Source organism: Phocoena phocoena, chromosome 11, assembly GCF_963924675.1.
Source record: "Phocoena phocoena chromosome 11, mPhoPho1.1, whole genome shotgun sequence".
In the NCBI taxonomy this organism is placed as follows: Eukaryota; Metazoa; Chordata; class Mammalia; order Artiodactyla; family Phocoenidae; genus Phocoena; species Phocoena phocoena.
Genome location: NC_089229.1, coordinates 64065203 through 64087257, shown reverse-complemented (window position 1 = coordinate 64087257; position 22055 = coordinate 64065203). Strand labels below are relative to the sequence as shown.

The window sequence follows — 22055 nt, the reverse complement described above, 5'->3', positions numbered from 1 at the left end:
GGGAGGAGCCGGGGCACTGGAAAGACCACCACAGGGGTTCCTGGGCTCATGCACGGCAGGGGTCGGAGTAACAAATCTCGGAAGACACCCTGCCCCTCATGATACTGACAGGTCTTGGAGTAGTCACGCTCTGTGAAGACGCTGCAGTTTTACCTTGGCAAGAAGAAAAACAGAGGAAGCCCTCTGACCACAGACGAGAGAGGTCCACAGAGCCCCCAGACTGGGGCCTGCCTCCTACCCCAGGCTCTGCCACTTCTGACCCAACCCACAGCCCAGAACAGCTGCAGAGAACAGGGAATTTTACAAAGACTTTGACTTTTATTGATATTTAAATATATTAAATATTTCACTGAAATACATGGTATACACTCCCTCCCCCCCTACACACACACACTGGTTACATTATAAAACCAAAGTCCATGGGCCTCCCATCCACTGACTCCCCCACCCCAACTGGCGAGGAAGGGGGCAACGTCAGCCCGGGGGAAGCACACGGCTGGCACTGCGGTACAGGGAGCCAGGGTGTGGACAGGTCCCTCCCACCTGGCAAGAAGCAGAGACAAGTCACCCAAGACTGCAGTCTTCCCACTCTGGTCTCCTTACAGCCTCATCCCCACCCCAGGACCCCACGCAGAACCTTCCTGTCCAGGGATGTGGCTGAGGGAAGGGGAGTTGACTTTCTGTCTGGACCAACTAGTCTTTTCCCCTTCTCCTGCCTTGGCTAATGAAGTGACCGATGGCCCATTTGGTTGATGCATGAAGATCCCCCAAAGCAGGCTTCTGCAAGGAGCTAGAGTCAGAAAGGACATGAGAAAGGGCAAGACTACCACCTTGGGTGGTAGGGCAAGACAAACCCAGCAACTCTGGGACCCTCTCTCCTCTGCCTCTCTAACGCCTCAAAGACAAAGCGATCTTCAAGCAAAATCCTGGCTAATGCCTCTGGCTTAAATAGGTACAGACAGAGAAACCAAGGCACCAACTAATTCAGTCCAGAGGCAAGGAGATTGCAGGGAAGAGGGTAAAAGGCAGGCAGGGACAGGAAGGGAATCTAGGGTCCAGCCCTCCTAACCCTCCTGCCAGCTCTTGCAGGCTTCATGAGGTCTGGGGAGCGCGGAGCACGCTAGGCTCAAGCTGAAGGCTGGGGAAGGCTGAGGTCCAGGTTCCCCTCCCTTAGCCCTTAGTACCAGAATCTGGGTCCTCAGAGGGATCCCATGCTACCCCAGCCCCAAAGCATACCACATCCCAGGACACCAGCTGGGGAGCCCAGGAAACTCCTGAGCCTCTGCCCACCGAAGCCCAGACAGTTCAAGTGCAAGGAGCACTGTGGGCCTCAAGCAGGCGCTTGGGTCCCTGCCTCAGGCAGGGAGACAGTCATGCTGCACATGTGGCCCCCAAACGGCACTTAGGGATTTGGCACAAAAAGGACTCCTCTCCCCAGGGCCACCCTCTTGCTACCACACCCCATCCCACTCCTGTGCAACAAGGGCATCTCTCTCCATCCCTTGAAATCAGAAATCCTGCCTTATTCCCAGAAGACAGAGGCCCACAGGAAAGAGGCAACCCAGGGTGGAGAGCCAAGGAGCAGGACCACAGAGACACACAGACCGGGAAAACAGACACACACAGACCACCACGCACACACGCTTACACAGACACGCAGACCACCGCGCACGCACGGTTACACACACACGCAGACCACCACGCACGCACGGCTACACACACACGCAGACCACCGCGCACGCACGGCTACACACACACGCAGACCACCGCGCACGCACGGTTACACAGACACGCAGACCACCGCGCACGCACGGTTACACACACACGCAGACCACCGCGCACGCACGGCTACACACACACGCAGACCACCGCGCACGCACGGTTACACACACGTGCAGACCACCACGCACGCACGGTTACACACACACGCAGGCCCTCCCCAGTGCCAGAGGCGTGGGAGGACAGGTTTGGGATCAGGGCCATCTTCCTCCATGCCCTGGCCCTTTTCTATTTGGCAACAGAAGGGGTAGAGATGCTCCGTGCCCCCTTGCAGCAGACAGCAAGAGAGCACTGGGGCAGAGTGGCCCGATCCTGACCTTCGGATCGGTCTGGCACCACCCCCGTCCCTGGCCGGCCTGCGCTCTTTGGCACCTGCAGGCGAACATCCAGCTCCTGCTCTTCTGACATCCCCACGCACACGCTTGCTCTCCGGCTGGGCATTTTCACAGTACCAGTGAGACCAGATGCCCCTTGCCCTGGAGCTGTGCAGGAAACGGGGCTAATCTGAGCTGGCAGAAGTCCCTTTGTTCCCCTTTGGGGACAGATCATGGGACTAGGATTTGGCAAATGGAAACATTCCCCTGAAATATGGACAGAGCTGGGTCCCCAGAACATCTCCCTCCCGTGCCCTGTGTCTGTGAGGGAGACCTGGCTGGGGTAGGGAGTGCCCAGGACCCATGCTGGGGATGCAGGCATAGCAAAGGAAGGCAAGGATGGAATAGGCACTCTTCAAGCCTGCCCCAGTCTTTATAAAAATGTTCCCAGGAAAAAGAGGGAAAGGAAGGGCCCAGCCCTGAGCCAAGTGCCCAGACAGACAGGGAAAGGGCGGGCGTGGCAAGCTGCCATTTCAACCTTTCAGGCAGGAGACGTCCCCCTGCCTCTGCTGCTGCCCCTCCCCTGCTCCCAAAAGCTGGGGAAAAAGGAGAGAAAACAGCCCTACCCCAGTTAAGAAAGAAAGCCACTTGCATAATCCTCTTGGTATCCCCTCATTCACCAGCCTGAGGGCAGACGAGCACGGTCCAAGTACAGCCTGCTGGGGTGTTCCCTCTTGTGGTCAGCAGGGTCTGGAGGCTCAGCCTCCCCCAGCGAGCACAGAGTCCACTCAAATGCCCACCTTGGTCCTTTCAGCCGAATTTGTAGCTGGGCCCTGCTAACTGCTGGGGCCCCCATTGAGGAAGTAGGTGGTCATCTCCCCCTTGCCCTTCACCTTGACCACCCCTCGACACTCCAGCTGGTAGCCCTTGGCCGCTAGAACCTGGTACAGGTCCGTGGTCACCTGGGGGGGTGGGGGGGGGAGGGGAACCTGCTTAGCCCAGGATCCTTCCTGCTGCATTTGCAGGAGTCCAGGGGTTCTCTGCTCATGCCAGCTCCCCTCCCCCAACCCCGACTCCACCAACCAGAGAACAGCGCCACCCTTCCCCTGTCCTAGCTGACTGCAGAGAGGGCCCTGCGGAAGCCCTCTGGACCCATACCCCTCCCAGCCTCTGCTCACATCCCCCTCACCTGGATTCGGTCGGGGACCCCCGTGCTGTCCATGCGGCTAGAGACATTCACTGTGTTCCCCCAGATGTCATACTGCGGCTTCCGAGCCCCAATGACGCCTGCCACAACTGGGCCCATGTTCAGCCCTGGGGTAGGTGGGGACAGCAGTAAGAAATCGAGAGCTCGATTGGCTCTTCTGCAGTCAGCCCAGGGAGGCACCCACCTCCTGGCACCTTTAGAAGGACCCAGGGAAGAAACTGGAAAAGGGACAAGCCTCCTAGTCATAAAGAATGGAAGATGCGGGCATATCAGCTGAGGAGCTCCCCTGAGTCAAGACGGCTATGCTGGAACAGCAGCTAATCTACCGATGCGCGCTCTGTGCCAACCACTCTGTAAGCGTTTTACACTATCTCATCCTCTCAACGGCCCCAAAAGGTAAGTATCGTCATTCCCACTTTACAGAAAAGATACCTGAAGTTTAGAGAAGTTATACAACTTGCTAAATAAGCCAGCTAAGTGGAACAGCCAGAATTCAAAGCAGACAGTCTGACTCCAGAACCCATGCTATTAACCATTCCCATCCACCAGTGCATCTGAGAGGGAGTGCCTCTTATCAGACTGGCCACAGAAAAGGACACGGGTACTGGAGTGTAGCTAAACCTGGTCTTGAATCCCAGTTCAGCCATTTACTAGTTGTATGGCCTTGGCTGAGTTATTTACTGAGAGTCCATCTCTTTATCTGTAAAAGGGGATAATAATGTGAGGATTTATATGTGTTTAAAAAAAAAAAAAAAAGCCTGGGACAGTGCTTAGTACAGAGCAGGCCTTCAATAAACGGTCTCCGTTCTTACTATCAGACAATATAGGAGGTGGGAGAAAAGGAAAGCCCCACAGGACTCCCGACGGGGAATATGAGACGCCATCCCCAGCCTGCTGCCTCTGCTTCCCCCAGAAACGGCCCTGGGAAAACCTGCCATCGCCCGGGCCCTCTCACCGATCTTCATCTGGAAATTGTTGAAGGAGTGCTCATTGATGTGCTTCATCTGCTCCATGAGCCGCATGGCGTAGTCGGCAAGGGCAGTGATGTGGGAGCGGCCCACCTGATCATAGGTGCTGGCGTTCAGCCCAGAGGCAGCCATGTAGGTGCTACCAATCGTCTTGATCTTCTCCAGCTGCCGGAACCGCTCCTCGCTGATGATCTGGACAGCACAGGGGGACCTGGCTGTCACGGCAGACAGGCCAAACCCAGCCCTGCCTCAAGCCTCAATCCTTGCCACGCCCTGGCCCCCTTCTCCACTTCCCTGGCTCAACACTCCCCTCCTCTGGGTAAGTGAGCCCCGCTTCCGGCCGCTGCTCTCAGTGCAGGACTAAGGAGCCGGGAAAACGGCCTCCCTCACCGGGCAGCCGTCAAAACCCAAGCCAGGACTGGAGCGCACAGCTCCAGGTCAACTTCGGCAGCTTGCTGCAGAACCCAGAACCACAGGAGGGCTATCAGGCATCAGTGATTCCAACCCTCACCTTTGCGGAAACTGAGTCCCAGGCTGAGGAAGTGCCTTCCCTCCAGAACAGGGAACAAGCCCTTCCTGACCTGGATGTTCGGGTCACTTCTTCATATTTTGCTTCCATTTTCTCTATTCAGGGGATCATCTTGCTTACTTGGCCTCATGGGGCCACAGTCTACAGATTACCGGCTTCTTCTTCAATGACCCCCACCTGCTACCTATCCTGGCCCCTCCACAGATCCTCACGTCCTCCTCTGCTCCCCAACAGTGATGACCCTGCCCCACTGGGGCTGAGCCTGCTGCCTGTGACACCTTCGTGAGCACCTGTCCCTGCCTCCACTGTACCTCCCTTTACTCCTACCCCTGACATCTCTGCGTCCCATCAGATCTCCCTTCCTCCTCCCAGTACCAACCATCCCCTCCAAGCCTGGCCTTCTTATCCAAAGTTCTCCCCACTCCTCCGGTCCCCAAGTGCCCCCACCCTCTGCCAGCACCAGCCGACTGGACGAGTACCTCATCGAAGTCGGCGATGATCTCGTTGAGCAGCCGCAGGCACTCGACACCCTCATTGTTTGCCTCTAGCTCCACGTAGAACTCAGAGAAGTTGGCAATGGAGGCAAACATGACGGCCACGCACTCACATGACTGATAGTAGAGCTCATCATTCCGGCGCTCCCGGGCAAGGAAGTGGGCGGCCACGTCCTTGGGCAGAATGTTATGTAGCAGCCGCCGGTTGTACGCCTGGAGCTCCTCCATCTCCTCCTTCTCCCCTGTTGCCTGTGGACACCACACCCATCACCCACTGCCCAACATTCACAAGGCGTGGGTGCAGCGGCCAACACCTGGAGATGGGCATCAGAGGGAACCACGTGGAAGAAGAAAGGCATGGACAGGCCTAAGGAACAGGCAAAGAAGTAGAGGGGGCAGGGACAGGATGAGGCGGGGGACAGGGGACGGGAGCAGAGAAGGCATGGAGCCAGGGTGGGCTCGGGGCAGCCTGAGCCCTGGTCGGCCTAAGAGATGCCTGGCGTGGCCCAGGCTCTGCCCCTAGGATCTTCCCCCACCCAAGAGGCCCACCCAGTCACCTGCAGTTTCCAGAGGAAGTCCAGGCGGGCAGTCGATTCCACCTGCTGGGCATGCAGATACAGCGCCAGTGCGAACACCAGCAGAATCACAGGGGTCATATATTTGAGTGCCACCCTCCCTGCAGCTGAGCTGAGGGAAGCAGAGGCAAGCTCAGTGTCTGAAGGAGGCATCTGGCAGCCCCACCCTTTGCTGCCCCCTACAGCCCTCACTCACCAGTCCAGCGCGCTGAAGGTCTCGTTGGAAGAAGCCCTGGCAGGAAGACACAAGAGACAGAGTCATCGGTTCTTCCTGGGTTGCCGGGTCGGGGCATGGAAGGGGAGACAGAAACTGCATTTACTGAGCACCATAAATCAGGCACTAGGCCAAGGCTTTTGCTTCTATTAACTCATTAAGGGCAGAGGTTCCACTCCTGGCTCCTCTACTCACCAGCTATGTGACCTGGAACAAGCTGCTTAGATAAACGTTACTTATAATAATCTTTACAACTACCTTGTGATATAGATGGCATTGCCGTTTTACAGGTGAGGAAACTGAGGCTCAGAGAAGTTAATTCAACGATCCAGAGACACACAGCTAATAAGTGGCAGAGTAGGGATTCAAACAGCAGACTCCAGAGGCTTTTTCTACCGCACCATATATTTCTACCACATACCCCGAGGGGTGAGGTTTTGCAGAGGAAAAGCCAGTGTGTTGTCCCAGGCAAAGCCCTCAAGCGGGAGTCAGGGTTTTGGTTCCTTTCCTAGCCAGGGCTCTACCACCAAGCAGCTGTGTGACCTACAGGTAGTTAAGAGTGGATATGAAAGCAACATGCAAATGCAAGAGGGAATTTTTTTTTAACGTCTAGCCTAAAGACCAAGGGACTTCCCAGGACTGGGGTTTCCCTGAGGTGACTGTTGGGGGTCATGTGCTGCCTCCTTTCCCCCCACATGTGATGGGTGAGTGGTAGCATTCCAAGGGCAGAGGGCTCACGGTGACCCAGCAGGGTCAAGAGGCTCCTGGGGGACTAAAGGGGCTGCGGATAAACTCACAAGCCATGGACGCCAAGCAGCAGGTCATAGTTGTCAAAGATGGTGGCCGGGGGACCCAGCAGAAGCAGCACCAAATAGATGAGCCCCAGGACAAAGATCATGGCCAACTTCCCGATGCTACTGACGTGCAGGAAGACAGAGCTGGCCAAGAGACTCAGTAACACGCTCCCGACGAAGTACTGGCGAGCAATGGCAGAGGCAGTGTTGGGCGAAGGCAGAGGCCATGGCGCTCCCGTGCAGGGAGAACACTGCATGCCCCCGCCTGACCCAAGCTCCCCTCCACAACCTCACACCCAGACCTCCTTCACCCTCCACACACCCCTAAAGCACACCGGGGCCCCGGGCTGCTCCGGGAGTCGGAGACTCTGGTGAGATCCTGGGTCCCCAGTGCCCATCACCAGGCCTGGTACAGAAGAGTCGATAACCGGAGCTGATCAGGAGCCCCCCCACCCCACCCCTTCCGAGCACCACTTGGACACCTCAGGGAAGCTGCAAGTGGGTGCGGTGCCCTCACACAGGGGAGCATCCAGGCCCAGTGAGTAATTGAGCTGCTGCAGGTGGCAGGCGGTGATGTCAGCAGGTGTTAAATTCAGCATCCCGGCTGCGCAAGTCCGTATGGGGGTGTGGTTACAGGTGAACTGCAAAAGTCGGGGGAGGTACATCAGGGTAACCGGGGAGGGGAGGGGTTACAAGGGCCATGCCTTATAACCCAGGGGTCCTATACCCCAGGGGCCCAACTTCTCACTGAGGGATGACAAGAGGTAGGGGGGAGCAAGGAGAGAGGACAGGGGTTAACCTCACCCTTGCTTTGGGCAGGAAATGCATCTCATTCCTCTCTGTACCCCCAGCACCCAGAGTGCTTGGAACAGAGGAGGGGCAGAAAAATTCCCACTGGAACTTTACCATGTTGGCGATGGCAGAGATGAACACAAGCAGGACGGAAAAGATGCCAACCGCAGTGCTATGTGCCCGCGAGCGGACGATGCTGCGAGACAGACGTCGCAGGGCCTGAGGGAACAGCTGCCGGGAGTCGGGAGACAGAGAGACGGAGGCCACGTCAGCCAACGGGTAAGGTCACCCGGGGATGGGGCCCAATGGCAGAGGCTCGGCCTTCTCCTCCCTCCCCGCCCTTGGCCTGGCCTCCCCCACCAGCCCTGGAAGGCCCCCCACGTACAGAGCCACAGGAGTACACGGCGCAGGTCAGCACGGTGACCAGCAACAGCAGGAAGACACTGGCATAGATCCCAAGCGTCAGGGCTGAGCTGGGGCGGAAGAGGGCCGGGGAAAATGTTACTCCGGGAGATCTGGACATCCTCGTCCCACTCCCTGGGCAGGCAGGACGTGGGCCCCAGGGACTGTGTGCTTGCGAGGACGTTTAGGAAGGTTGTGGGAAGTGGTAGCGGGAAGAGAAGCCAAGCGAGGAGGGACAGGGCTCTCACGGTGGGAAGACGAGGAGCTGGATGAAGCAGATGAAGCAGAAGACCAACAGGGCACAGGCCACGTAGGCTCCGAAGCGGGGGTCCACCTTTCGCGAGTACTGGGGGAGAGGAGACTGAGCTGGGCGCTGGCTCCGCCCTGGGGAAGGCAGGGCACTACCAGTTGGCCCAGTTGATATGAATCCCCGCTGTGCCCTGTGGTCACCTCCCCACTCCCCAGAAACCTCACCTGTGCTCAGACTTCCCTGCCAGGGCCTCCCTCCTCCCCCAGCCCTCCTCCTTCTGCCCTTGCATCCCCCAAACCTTCTTTTCAAGATCCTCTCTCTGGAAGGTGAGCAGGAACCGGCGCACGTGGTCCTTGCGCAGCTGATCGATGCTGCGGGCATCGATGGCACGGCCCAGGAACTCGTCTACCTCATCCTCAGGGTTCAGGGCGTCCTGGGCACCCCGGCTGAGGGCAGGGGACATGGCTTCACCAGGTGCCTGAGCACTGCCATGTGACAGGCGATGAGAAGGGAGGGGCACAGGAAGCACTCAAAGAAGGAGTGTGAGCGGGGTGGGTGGCACCCGCTCCCGTTAAGACACATCTAAGGTCCAGGGAAGAGGGGGATCTTGGCTCCCCGCAACCCCGCCCCAGGGTGCAAGTGCCTTCGCCCAGCCCTTCTTCCCTGCTCAACAACCTGACTTACTTGTCTTTGCTGGAATCATCAATGCCCTGGAGAAAGGGACAGAGTGTGCGAGTGAGGTGAAGGGCAGGCGACCTTCACCTCTACAATCCCTTCCCCACCCAGCACTGCGTTGACGGCTCTCCCCATAGACTCTGGGGGGATTGGGACCCCTGGGGTGAAATCATCCCTCTATCCCCAATTCCAGAAACTACGGAGACGGCAGCCATGATGGGGAAGGCAGAGAGGCAAGGAGGACACAGTGCTGAGGGAGACAGGAAAGCGAGGCCCCAGGTCCCAGCGCCGTGGGCCCCTCACCATCTGCCGGAAAGCCTTGGAGTCCTTGGTCCGGGAGAAGGTGCGGTCGGGCACCCAGCGTGGCATCAGCCCCTCCACGGAGTTGGCCCGCGCCCGCTGCAGCTTGGCCAGCATGGCCTTCTCCTCTTTCTGTGTGGGCAGCACGGGCACAGGCTGGGAAGAGTGGCCCGGAGAAAGCCTCTGCCAGCTCCCCCCATCTGCCCCTCTCCCCGTCTGCCCACCCCCGCCCCGCCCCGGCCCTGACCCGTTTCTGGCTGGCTCCCAGGATGAGGAAGGTCTCAATGTGCTGCTCCTTGAGGTAGGCGTTGCGCTCCCCGCCACGGCCCGGCTCCACCTCGTAGTCCCCGTTCAGGTACTGCAGCGTGGCCCGAGTGATGTGGATACGGCTATGCGGGACAGGAGGGTGAGACCCCTGCTCTGCCGGGGCGGGGGGGGGGCGGGCTCCCGTCCCTCGCCCCCTGGACGCACGCTCACCCGGCCCGGCCCCCAGCCTCCATGTGATTGGCCAGAGTCACGTCATTGGACCACACGTCGAACTGCCATTTCCGCAGGCCAAGGACGCCGCAGTGCACGCGCCCGCTGTGGATGCCCACGCGCATGTTCACGTTCACACCTGTCACCTCGCGCACCAGCCTGGGAGGAGGCGGCCTGGCTTAGCTCCCGGCACAGTCCTCCCCACTCCCAGCCCAGAGCCCAGGCCCTGTGCTCGCCTTGGAGCCAAGTGGGCAAGGACAGACCCAGTCGCAGGGCACACGGCACACCCGCAGCAGGACACGGGCAAGAGGCTGCATGGGGCCCAAGGACAAATGTTTGGGAGCCCTGTTCACCAGCAGGGGCCCAGCAGCATCTTATGGGACTGAGCTAGGAGAGGAGGAATCACTACCCTCCCTTTGGGCCTACTCAGCTGGCATCTTCTCCAGCCCAAATCCCCCTCATCCTGGCTCCGCCTACCCCATCCCGGCTGGCTGGAGTCTAAGGTGCACATGGGTCTTCACACAGGCTGAAGAAAGACCCTTTCCCCTCCCCAGTGATGGATCTCCAAGACAGGGAGACAGCCAAGGCTGAGAAAAAGTCCCGAGGACACATCAAAGGGCAGGAGCAGGTTGGGGCACCCTCAGTTCCAGGAAGCCTGGGAGGGGACGGTGCTCACGAGATGGCCTCAATCATGTCCACCCCCATCTCCACGCAGCAGTGGGCATGGTCTGCCCGGGCCTCCGGCAGCCCTGACACACAATAGTAACAGTCCCCTAAGATCTTGATCCTCAGGCAGTGATTTTCCTAAAGGAGAAAGAGTTGGGGGAGAGTCACCTTTACTCCGGCCCAGCCTGCCTGGCCCACTACCCTCACTGCAGATTCCATCGGCCCCCCTCCCCCAAGGCCGCTGCCAATGAGGCTTGCCCTCACCCCGTCAGCCCCACCCCCAAGCCCTAGCACCCTCACCGCAGCCAGCTTGTCAAACCGGGCAAAGAGCTCGTTCAGGGTCATGACCAGCTCCTGCGCCGTGCACTGGGACGCCAGGCTGGTGAAGCCTTCAATGTCCGCAAACAGGATGCTGAGGACGACGGCAGAAGATGGAAGGGCGATGTGGCCCTCAAAGACTCCCAGATCCCGCACCTCTCCCGGCATCCTCCCCACCCCCACCCTACCTGACGTTGTCATGCTTCTGGATGTAGATCCTGTGAAACATCATGTCTTCTTTCTTTGTGTTGATGTCTTCTTTCATCTCCATGGCAACATGCTGGGGCAACACGGACAGCAGCAGCCGCTCCTAGACCAGTGGTTTCAACAGAGGACCCCTATCTTCTTGGCCTCACAGTTTAATCCCTCCTGGTCCCTCCACATCCCCCAAACCCTCCCAGACCTCTCTGGAGACCTGAGCTTCCCTTCTGGACCGTGGCCTGACTCTCCCCCATTAGAGTCCTCAGCCTTCTCTGACTACACCCCACTCAACCCCTCAGATGCACTCCATCTACTCCCTCCCACCCTCAGACAGGACAGGAACCCCAGTGTCAAAGGGCCTCTGTGGTGCACAATCGGGGGAACCATTCACACTATTCCATGGAGTTGCATGAGGTGGTGGATCCAACCTGCAAGCTATTCGCAGGTGAGATGGGGGAAGGCCGTGATCGGGGGGCGGGGGGGGGGCAGCCCCACCTGCTGCCGATTCTCATGCTGCAGGTGCAGCCGGGCCTGGATGTAACCACGGGTCTCCTGAAAGGCCTGGCGCTGAGACACCTCGGCCGGGTAGTGTGTGCAGATGCCAATGACATTGGTGCAGAGGAAGAGCAGCATGTTGGCACCGAGCTGCGGAGGGGTGGCAGAGGCAAACGGTGACCACCCCCGACACACACAGGCGCAACTAGCTAGGCTCTCTGCAGATGCACTGCTTCGGGGAGGAAGCCGGGATCCTGTGCCCTGTCTTTCCCAAGCTGTCCCCACCCCTGCAATACCTCCCCATCCCCACAGGACTCCAGCTCCCTGCCTGGATCACTCCACGGCTAGAAATGTGATCTTCTCACAGCTCCTGGGAGCAGAAGCACCCACCAGGGCCAGGTAGGTCACAGGGCCTGGGCCCAGCACACTGTCATTCCCTGCCCCACAGACACCCCAAACAAAAGACAAATGATGCTCCTTCTGCGTACGTGGTTCTCCTTACAGGACGACACCCAGGAGATCTGAGCTCTACATCCTCCTGCGAGTGCCCAGGACACGTCACCTCATCTCTAGGGGCCTGTTTGCTCATCTAGAACCTGGAGAGGGAGAATAAGATCTCCGAGGTCCCTCCCTGCCCTCACATAAATTAATATAATAATAATTTTATTATTATCATTACCGGAGCTAATTTGTTGCTTGCCTACAAATGTGCCTAGATTCTATAGGTGTCCTCCGTGTGTTAACGAACGTACTTCTTACAACGCTATGAAATCAGTAGCACTAACTCATTGGAAAGGTAAGGGACTCAGGCACAGAGAAGCTATATGTAACTTGCCCAAGATCACACAGCTGGTAGTAGCCAGTGTGGGACTTGAGTCCAGGAGAGTCGGACTCCAAAGCTGTGTCCTAACCCTACTGTAAACTACATTCCAGGTTCCCAGGATTCCTACTCACTCCACTCACCTAAGCTCTTGAGGCCCAGCCTCAGAACCCGGGCTTGGGAATCATCAATTCTACTGACACAAAGGACCCTTCGGAACTGGGATGGGGTGCCACCGTGCCTGGCCACCCCCGACACTCGGCCCAGCCAGGCCCCAAGCCCCAGGACCCCGATCCTAGGATGTTCCGCCCTCAGTCGTCAGCAGCAGCACTGACTGGAGAGCAAGTCTAAGGGAAGCCGACCTCAGTGTTTCTGGAAATTCAGGGGTTAACCTGGAACTTGTGGCTCCACCCCAGAGTTGGCTGGGGCAGGGCTCTGGTTTGGGGAGAAGGGAGGGCAAGAGCACCAACTGGAAGCCAGGAGTTCTGGGCTCTTCCCGGAACCAGAACTAGTCCTGCAAACTTGGGCATGTCACTCAGTCTCTGGGACCTTGGTTTCATTTTCCTTGGGTAAGATGGAGGGGTCCGGCGAACCCCCAGCCATCTCCAGCTCCCGTCCTCTAGGATTGGCCTCCCAGCTTCCCTTCTCAGTCCAGCTCACCAGGGGCCCCCCTCCCAGCAGCAGGGGTGAAGAGGGGGGCACACTATCTCCCCCGGGGGTTTCTAAGAATAGCCCCCAGTGGGGGAGAAGGAAAGGGGGGCAAACCAGGCAACTTCCCTTCCTGGCCCCAGGAGCCCAAGAGGAAAATGTGAGTCATGGTGGAGGGAAGGGGAAGGGGAACAAGAGACCGAAATAGATCTGTACACAGACCCCCTATCCGACTGTGAGAAAAAATGGATGTCAGGGCACTGTAGGAGACTCCAGGCTGGGCTGGGGCACTGGGTGAAACTGCTCAGTGTGTCTGAGTGAGCAGGTCATAGGAGGAGGAAGGGGCTGGATCCGGGAAGGGGCTGACCAAGGAGCCTAGAAAGGAGGCCACAGCCCCACCCTACCCAGAAACCTGTAAGCCAGCTGGGTGCAGAGAACCTGTACGCCACCTGGATGTAGAATCTAGGCATGTTCTCAGCTCAGAGAAGTGGTATGGGCTGCCCTGGCCCCAAGGACTGACACAGGGCAGGGGCAGCTTTCTTCACTCGCCCACTGAGTGAGCCTGCAGCAGGGTGCCCCGGAGAGGCAGGAGACTGGTATAGTCCTGGCCTCCATGGGACTGCGCGTCCCCAGTCAGGCCCTGGGCTTGGCTCTGGGCACCATGCCAGCTGAGAGCAGGGAAGAGACACCCACCTACCCCAGCCAGCCAGAGAGGATAGGGGAAGGGAGGTACCACCTCCAAGCTCCTCCTTCCCCAAGAGGGCAGTCCAGCTCCAAAGCCCAGTGTGACAGCTACCCTGGAGAGAAACTGGGGGCTAGCAGTGGCAGAAGGACCCTGGCCCTTTAAGAGATCTGACAGTGCCCTGCGGGTATGTGCTCCACAAACAAACTGGCTATAAGGTTACTCTTAAAAAGGTACATTCTGTTCCACAGGCTGGGCAGGGAAGGGCATCATGCCAGAGCACCCAGCTTCGAACCCTGGGAGCCCCAGGCAACTTCCTCTTTGTAGGTGGGGCTGGGGTGGGCTATAGGCCATAAGCCCTGGGCAAAGCAGAGGCTGGCTCCCTCAAACCTTGAGCGAGACAGAGGACAGCACCATCTAAACCAGGGTGCCAATGGAGGGATCTCGAGGTGTGCTGGCTGGGGGGCTGTGCCTACAGCCGCCTCTAAAGGATCAGCTGGGCAAGAGCCCCTGTCACTGGTCAGGGGGATGACACAAGACAGCCAACACCACCAGCTCACATCTCTCTGCAAGGGACATCCGGAAGTCCCTTCACTGGGAACCATCCCCTACAGCATCCCCGCAGCTCCCTGCCTCCAGGTGAGAGCGCTACCCTGTCGGCTTTTAATCCACTCAGAGAGGGTGGGGCCCTGAGAGCAACTCCATGAGGTAGCTACTATTTTTATCCCAGTTTTACAGACTGGGAAACGAAGGCTGGGAGAGGCAAGGTTAGCTGTCTAGGATCTCACAGAGAAGAATGCAGCCCACTGGACAACCAGGGCTGCCTGCAGCCAAGCCTCTGCGACAGCCTCACCTCACACACCACTCTGAAGCCAGAGGTGGAAGCCCACAGGGGCAGAGAGCCTCAAGGCAGGCTGCCAGAGCCCTGGTACCCAGTGGGAAGAGGGCGGGATGCGGTCAGAGACTAAAGCCCCTCGTCAACAGTCCAGCCCCAAACTACTCCTGGCCCAGGACAGAACTGACCCACTCACCACCTTCCCTGTCCTCCCGGAGCTGGCCTCAGTCCAGGAGAGAGGCAACTCCTCCCTTGCTAACTGCATCCAAAACCTACTCGATCCCTCCAGATCGCCACCTAGAGCTGCCCTGCAGGGAAGGCACCAGGCCCTGAGTCTCAAGTGTCAACTTGGGGCCAGAGATGCCAAAGTCCGGATGTAGCCTACCCAGCCCCCTCAGCCCTGCCCCAACCCTGGGGCTGAATGTCACCTGCCCACCTCCAGCCTCACATTGGGTCTCTACAGATTTCAAGGGCCTCAGGCTAAAGAGCTGTAGACTGTGGCCCACGGGGACAGAGCACAGGCTTTAGGTTCTGACGCCTTCCCTTCCCTTAGCAGTGCCTTCTGCCTCAGATCCGAAATGGAGACCCACCCCTCCTCCCAGATACAGCCAGACATCCCTCTTGCGTGTCCCCCCGTGACTCTCCCACCCTCGATTAGCAGACCCCTTCTCATTCCCACACTGGTGCCCCCACGCCTACCTCCCCGACCACCCACCTGCTTCCAGAGGAAGGCGTCACCACGGTTGAGTTGCCAGGCCAAGATCAAGTGCAGGGTGGAGAGGCCCAGGCCACTGAAGACAGCGGCCCGCATGCGGATGGGGAGAAGCGTGTAGGTGATGTAGACGAAGAACATGGGGCACCAGAGGCCTACAGAAGGGCTGCGGGGGCTGGCTGTCAGGGCGCCGCCGACCTGCACGGCTGCCAGGATGCCCAGCACCACATAGCTCACCAGCCACATGGAGTCCTGGCGGAAGCTGTGTCGATTGCACACCACCATGAGTGCCACGAAGAGGAGGGCGGCGCAGGCCAGCAGGGCCACATAGGCAGGCTGAGGGTGGGCAGGCGCCGCGTGGAAGGCCAGCAGCACGGCCATGAGCAGCACGAGCACCGCCATCAGCAGCGTCAGGCTGCTCTGGTTCATCTGGAAAAAGTACCTCTGGTACAAGCGCTCCAGCTTGGCCGAGCGGAACTGCTTCGACTGGAACACCTGCGCCAGCCGGCGCCAGCAAGCTCGCCTGCTCCTGGCGGCTGCATCGGGGGCCCCCTCAGCGGCTCCGACTGCCACGGTCGCCTCGGGGTCCTCGAAGCCCAGGGCCACGGCCCGCAGCCCCAGCTCCAGGCCCTTGCCTGGGCCACCCCTCCGGATGAAGGCCTCATCCTGCCAGGGGCACCGAGGCGTGGCTGCGGGGGTCGGGCTGGGTGGCTGAGCACCCTGAAAGCAGCTCATATAACGGGGTGTGCAGAAGCCGCTGGAGCGAGTCCCGCGGCGTGGACGCTTCTGCCCATTGCGCTCGCCCCAGGCTGTTTTCCGTTCATCCACTTTGGGGACCAGGAGGCCACTAAACCATGACATCCTGCTGGGAGGAAAGGAATGAGGTGGTGTTAATACCATCGTTACTGCCGCCACCAGCAGCTTTCATTAACCGAGCGCTTCCCGCTACCAAGCTGAGCACCTCAGACGCATCCGCCTCCTGAAATGACTCTGAGGAAGACCAGGGTATCCCCAGCCACCAGGTGAGGAAACTGAGGCAGAGGGAGGTGAAGTCACTTGCCTGAGATCAAGCAGCCATACAAGTGTGAGAACCAAGATTCTAACCCAGATCTGTCTGACTCCAAAGCAGTTCATTTAAACATTCACCTCTTCCCTAAAAGGCACTGATTTCCTGGTGGTTACAGACCTACTCGAGTGCCTGTCAATGAGAAAAGCCGCCCAGCTCGGGAGAGAGAGAGCACAGCCCAAGCAGGGGCAAGCACCACCCCGCACCGGCAGACTGTTGACACTGGTGTCCCAGTGGAACGTGATCCTCTTGAGTTTTCAACAGAAGCTGAATTCTAAAAAATGGAGGCCTTAACATGACATCTCCTGACTTTTAAACATTGGCAAGTAATTCAACATTTTTCAACACTTTATTTTTCAAGCCAAATAAATCACGTCTACGGAATGAATTCAGCCTGTGAGCTGCCGATCGGTGACCTCTGTACCACAGGGAATCTCTTTCCACATCCGTCCCCATCACACTCACACACTGTGCACACTTCACAGAGTTAAATTCAACTCCTCCCTCCGGTTACAGCTTCAACAAAACTTCCTCAGGAAGGTGTCCCAGCTCCCCCACCCAGACTAAGTTTGGTCCCCTGTTCACTCTCCATACATTTCCTCCGTGGTACTGATCACCATTATCATTAAATCATCCCTTGTTTAATGTGTGACTCTGCCCCTCTGACTATAAATGTTAGGAGGGAAGGGATGATATCTATTTTGCTCAGCGCTTTATCCCCACCCCAGGTACCCCAAATACTGAGCCTGGCTCATAGTAGGAACTCAACCAATTTATGAGTTGAAAAGAGAGAAAGAAACCAAGCTCAAGAGCACTGGTATAAAGAAGCTAACGTGAAATAATAATAACGATATGACTCTTCATCTTTCTCACTGCACTCCAGTCCTCTTAACCTCTTTGCTCTTCCCCAACACACCGTGCACGGGACAGCCTGGGACCTTGGTGCTTGCCGTTCCCTCTGCCTAGAATAAGAGCTCCTCCAGGTCACAGCTCATAAGTCCCCTTATCAGTGAGCTTTCCCTGACCACTCTATTAAAATAGCAACCCCCTTTCCTGGAGCTCCCTATCTCTCTCCCGAGCTTTATGCTTTATTTTTCTCCACAGCTCTTATCAGCAGCTGCCATTCTATATATTTTTCTTATTTGTTCATTGTCTGTCTCTCCTAACTGGAATGTCAACTTCATGAGGGCAAGGATTTTGGCCTGCTTTGCTCACTGCTACATCTGTAACTGGTAGGGTCTAAATAAATGTTTGTTGAGTAGATAGGCAGGTAGGTGGGTGGATGGATGGATAACACTCCCATGCACTTTCCCTCTGCTTGAAACTTTTCGAGGTCCTTTCACATACCTAAGTCCATCTGATCTTCACCAGAACCCTGTGAGGCTCGTCCTGTGGCCATCTGGGGCACAGGACAGATTTGACAGCAAAAAAAAAAAAACGAACTGAGGTCCACGGTAATTTTATACAGCTGGCCCAAGTTCTAGAGAACACAAGTAATCAAGTCAGCCCCGTAATCTCACGTCTCCAGAAGGGAAGTGTCTTGACCTGGGGGAAGGGGAGGACTCCATGACAACACCCTCAGTGTGTCTCCCAGCTGAGCCCAGCTCAGGAGGAGATGAGGGTGAGAGCACTGCCACCCATGGATGCCTGCATCCCCACCAGGGCCACCCTCCTCCATGCCCACGGGGCACCCTGAGGGGCTCCTCGTACTTAAACCTGCAGAGCTAGCAGCACTGACATTTGTACCCACTAGGGGACAAGGGGGAGAATACCCAGAGCTTGCCCCAGGTGGTCACAGGACCAGACGCTCAAGCCACAGAAGCAGTGCTCCAAGCAGACACCCAGGGGCCCACCAAGCAGAAGGCGGACTGGGGACCTCTCTGCACATGGGAAACCCCCATCTCTGGTACACCCTCCACTAAGTTCTCTTGGCATCCCTTCTCCTATATCCCACGGAGCAGCAGGCCCTTCAACCCCTTAACATCACCAATGGCACCATCTGGAGGGACAGATCAAAAATCCAAGACTTTTGGTCAGGCTGACATTTGGCAAAGGTCACCAGAGAAAGTCTGGCTCTTCAAAACACTTCATTAGAAACAAGATCTTTGGAGTGAAACCACGTTTCAAACCTTACTGTGATTCTCTGCTAGCCTCGCAGCCTTGGACAAGTTACTTCACCTCTCTATGTCACTTTCTTCACCTGTAAAATGGGAACAATAAGAGTTGCGAGGAAAGAATGTAACAGCCCCCGTCAGGCATATAGTACACACTCAATAAACATTAGCTCTTCTCCTCACTCTACACCACTTTGAACCCAAAACCCTGCCAGCGTCCAAGAGATAGAAAGACAGGAAAATTGTGAGCAAAAACCCACACCTCCCCAGCCAGTCAGACGCCCAGCCCTATCAGTCCCTGTGTCCTCGGCTGTCAGTCCTGAGAGCTGCGTGAGACAGAGCCCAGAGTAAGCAGGTTTCCCACTGCCCCCCATGACATTTTGCTTCAGCCTCCTCCCCCTCGCCAGTCCCCTGACCTGTCCTCACCACGCCCCCACCCCACTGGCCAGACCTCTGTTCCCAAAGGACCTGTTTCTGGCCATGCTCCCAGCCCCCTGGAAGCACAGCCTAGCACGTGGCTCGTACCCACAGAGGAAGGCGCGTACACTGTCCAGGGGAATGCATGACCCTCCCAAGAACACTCTGACCCCACAAGTGGATAGCTTCAGACATCTGTAATTGTCCAACCAACTGCAACCATCCCACCCTGGGCTCCATTCCAGGCACTGCCCATCTTGGAGAACTTACTCCTGGCACCCCACGCCAGGCTGGTACGGCAGGGAACAGGGCAGGGCACTGTTCAAAGCCACAAAACTTCCCTATATGGGGCCCCAACCCTCCTTGTCCAGGAACCCATCACTATGAACCACAGACCACCTCCTTCCTCCCCAGAGATAGGCTCCTGAGCTTGTGCCTCCGACCCCCTCCTTCCCCGGGTCCTGGTTTCTTTGCTCTCTCTCACAGATCTGCTACTCCAGGCACCACCGGCTCCCAAGGATGGAGCCATGTCCATTCAGCCTGGCAGACCGAGGCCCAGTGTCTCTCAGACCCCAGGTCCCTCCTGAACCTGGATCCTCCAGCCTGAGACCCAGAGTCTGAAGCAGGCCAGGGCCCAGCCCCAAGGATGGCTCTGCAAGCTGCTTTGCCCAAACTCTCTTCCTAGTCACCTCCTATTCCCAAAAGGTGGCAAAAGGAGGCTCCAGGGGATTTAAAAGGACTTCAGAAAGTTCATGGAAGAAGGCACTGCCCAGGCAGGGCACTTCAGTGCCAGCACTGCCCACCAGGCTGGGACGTGGGCCTCAATTCCAGGCCTGTCCAGATGTAGAGAAACCTCCCCAGGGCCTGTATCTGGAGGTCCATCAACCCTTCTCCTCCTTTCCCCAGCCCTTGGTCTCCCTAAAGACTGCACTGAGGTCCCACCTCCACCCCAACCATACAAACCCCACCAGGGCCCTCCAGTCACAGGGGTACTCCGGTAAGCAGAGGGTATAGGAAAAGAGTCCACAGCCTGATTCCACCTCTAGCTTTTCAGTCAGGCCCCAGAGCCTGTTCTGAATAAAGTCTGCCCACCCTGCCCACCCTGCAGCGGGCCTGGACACCAGCCTTTTCATTCCCAAGGTCTGGGGTGAGGGGAGGGGGACTCCTGCAGACAGAGGGCATCCCTCCCTCCGCCCAGGCTGCCTCCCCTTCCCCGAAACACAATCACACTCTACCTCAAACTCGGAGGCTCACCCACAGCCCGGCTGCAAAAACCTCAGGACAGCCCCTCCCCCAGTACATGCCTCTCCCCCTCTTCCCAGCAAGCCGGGAACTCGCCCCGGGTGGAGGAAGGGAAGCACAGGGCAGGGCGTGAGGGTGGGAGCCTTGAGCCCCGGACCCAGGACTCCTCGATCCCCCATCTCCTCCCGGACTTCCCCCCGCCAGCCTCGACGGCCTCGGGCTCCCCCCGCGCCGGCTTCCCCGCCCGGACCACAAAACTCCCGGGAGCCGCGCGGGAGTCTGCCAGCCGCACGGAGACCCGAGCGCCGAGCGCCGGGCGCCGCCGCCTCCCCAGACGCTCCTCCGCGCGGTCTCACCTGCCGGCTGGGGTCGGCGCCTCCCCGGGGCCTCCGCCCCGCCGCAGCCGCGGGCTCCGGCCGGCCGGCCGGCCGTCCCGCGGTCCTGCTCCGTGCCCGCGCGTCCCGGCCGCCCCTCCCGCCGTCCGCAGTCCGCCCGGCCCTCGCCCCCTCCCTTGTTGTCCAGCGCAGCCGCCCTCTACCCCGGATCCAGAAGTCCCCTCCCCGCCGGCTCCCGGACTCCCCGCCTTAAAGGCACAAGCTCCTTTTGTCTGGACACCCCCTCCCCTCCCCGGACGCCGGGCAGGGTGGCCGGCTCCCCTTCGAAGGAACGGGGTAGGGGTGGGGGAGACCGAAGAATGGAACCCCTCCCTCCGCGCGCCCCCTCCTCTCCTCCGGCCGCTCCCTCCCCCAGTCTTGGGAAAACAAGCGGCTACTGTTCTGGGATCAAGACCCCGGGAAGGAGCGGGCCGTCCAGACCGCTCCCCCTTCCCTCCACCCCCGGGCTGCGTTCTCCAGCATTCTCTTCCCACCCTCACCCCAGGGGTCCCCAAAGGCGCCGGGCAAACCCACCCTCTAGCAGCGATTACCACCCCCCTCCCACCCAGCACACCGAGGGTCGGCTTCCTTCCTGGCGGGGTCCCCTAAGCTGAACCGGTGCCCAGCACCCACTCCTCACCCCCATCTCCCCTCCTCCCTCCCCCAGCCCCCACCCTGCCATTCCTGCCCCGCCTGCCACGGCCCTGCTCCCGCCCCCCACCCACGAGGGAACTCAGTTTAATAATTAATTAAGATTTCATTCCACAAGGCGCCAGGTGTGTGCGGCCTGCTTCCCCACACACCGCTTTTTCCCTCCTCCCCCAACCCTCCGGGGCGCTGGCCCCAAGCAAACCTCCTATACACCCTGAGCCCAGAAGGGGGCCTGAGGGAAGGGGCACTCTCCACGCTGCCCACCGGCCCCTCTCTCTCTGGGGAGCTCCTCCAGCACCTGCCCACGTGTAGAGTCCCTCCCTGTCTCCTACCCCCCCCCACCCCCCCCCGCACCTTTTACCCAAAGGGTTGTGCTTCCCTGCGGAGTGTGGAGGGTGGAGAGAGGGTGCATTGCTAGGGTACTGAGAAATTGTTTGGGGCTTTTACTTCCCACGTTTTCAAGCATGGAGCTGCGGCCCCAGTTACCTGGGTGATGGGAAAATCTCGTGGAAGCTGCTTTAACCCTTTGAGGGTTAGAAAGATGGTGTAGCCAGAAAGAAGGAGAAGGTTAATAAACTCAACCAGGATGCAAGTGATTCTGACTTTAGAGGGGATGCCAGTCCTTCAGAGCTGGGAAGAGGGCAGCTTATCTGGCTTCCCTTGGAGGCGTGCTTGCCTCATCCAGACCTGTAGCTCCTCCTTCCTTTGGCAGCCCCTTCCCCACCCAAGGTCCCACAGCCTAGATAGCTGAAGCTGCTCCCTCAAACCCAGCCTTGCCGGTATTCTAGTCCTTCAAGGCCCAACTCTGGTCCACGCCAAGCCCCTACTGGGATTCCTAAGCCCAGGCCAGAGCTTGAGGCAGGGAAGAGAGGGGAAGAATTAAGAAAATCCATTTCAATCCCTTATCAGGCATACATGATTGCAAACTATCCACCTTGGCTAAATCATCACTCACTCTCTTGGAGCCTCATCTATAAAATAGGGATAAAACTATGTCTTGTCTTTCTTACAGGATTTTCAGGATGAGCTAGAAAAATGTTGGTT

General features: G+C 58.3%; 1 protein-coding gene across 2 annotated transcripts; it reads right to left on the bottom strand.

Annotated features, from left to right (window-relative positions):
- Nucleotides 1–2929: 2929 nt before the first annotated feature.
- On the bottom strand, nt 2930–16008 carry ADCY6 (adenylate cyclase 6). 2 transcript variants are annotated; one of them, XM_065888262.1, is made up of 21 exons: nt 15151–16008; nt 11451–11600; nt 10943–11064; nt 10737–10848; nt 10447–10574; nt 9771–9929; nt 9541–9682; nt 9297–9425; nt 9003–9028; nt 8617–8764; nt 8317–8414; nt 8052–8139; nt 7781–7897; nt 7357–7515; nt 6878–7056; nt 6063–6098; nt 5849–5978; nt 5277–5540; nt 4256–4460; nt 3283–3407; nt 2930–3055 (listed from the first exon to the last, which is right to left on the bottom strand). In XM_065888262.1, exons 1-21 carry the CDS (start codon nt 16006–16008, stop codon nt 2930–2932), a joined length of 3501 nt encoding a protein of 1166 aa, XP_065744334.1. The 2 variants fall into 2 exon arrangements, with proteins under 2 accessions (XP_065744334.1, XP_065744335.1); XM_065888263.1 differs by lacking the exon at nt 7357–7515.
- Nucleotides 16009–22055: the final 6047 nt, after the last annotated feature.

Excerpts from the sequence above, each read along its gene's own strand:
- ADCY6 (XM_065888262.1), bottom strand. The coding sequence starts at position 16,008 with ATGTCATGGTTTAGTGGCCTCCTGGTCCCCAAAGTGGATGAACGGAAA. Across the intron at positions 11,601-15,150 it reads ACGCCTTCCTCTGGAAGCAG|CTCGGTGCCAACATGCTGCT; the intron begins GTGGGTGGTCGG and ends ACCCCTCCGCAG. Across the intron at positions 9,029-9,296 it reads CCAAGGCTTTCCGGCAGATG|GGCATTGATGATTCCAGCAA; the intron begins GTGAGGGGCCCA and ends CCCTTTCTCCAG.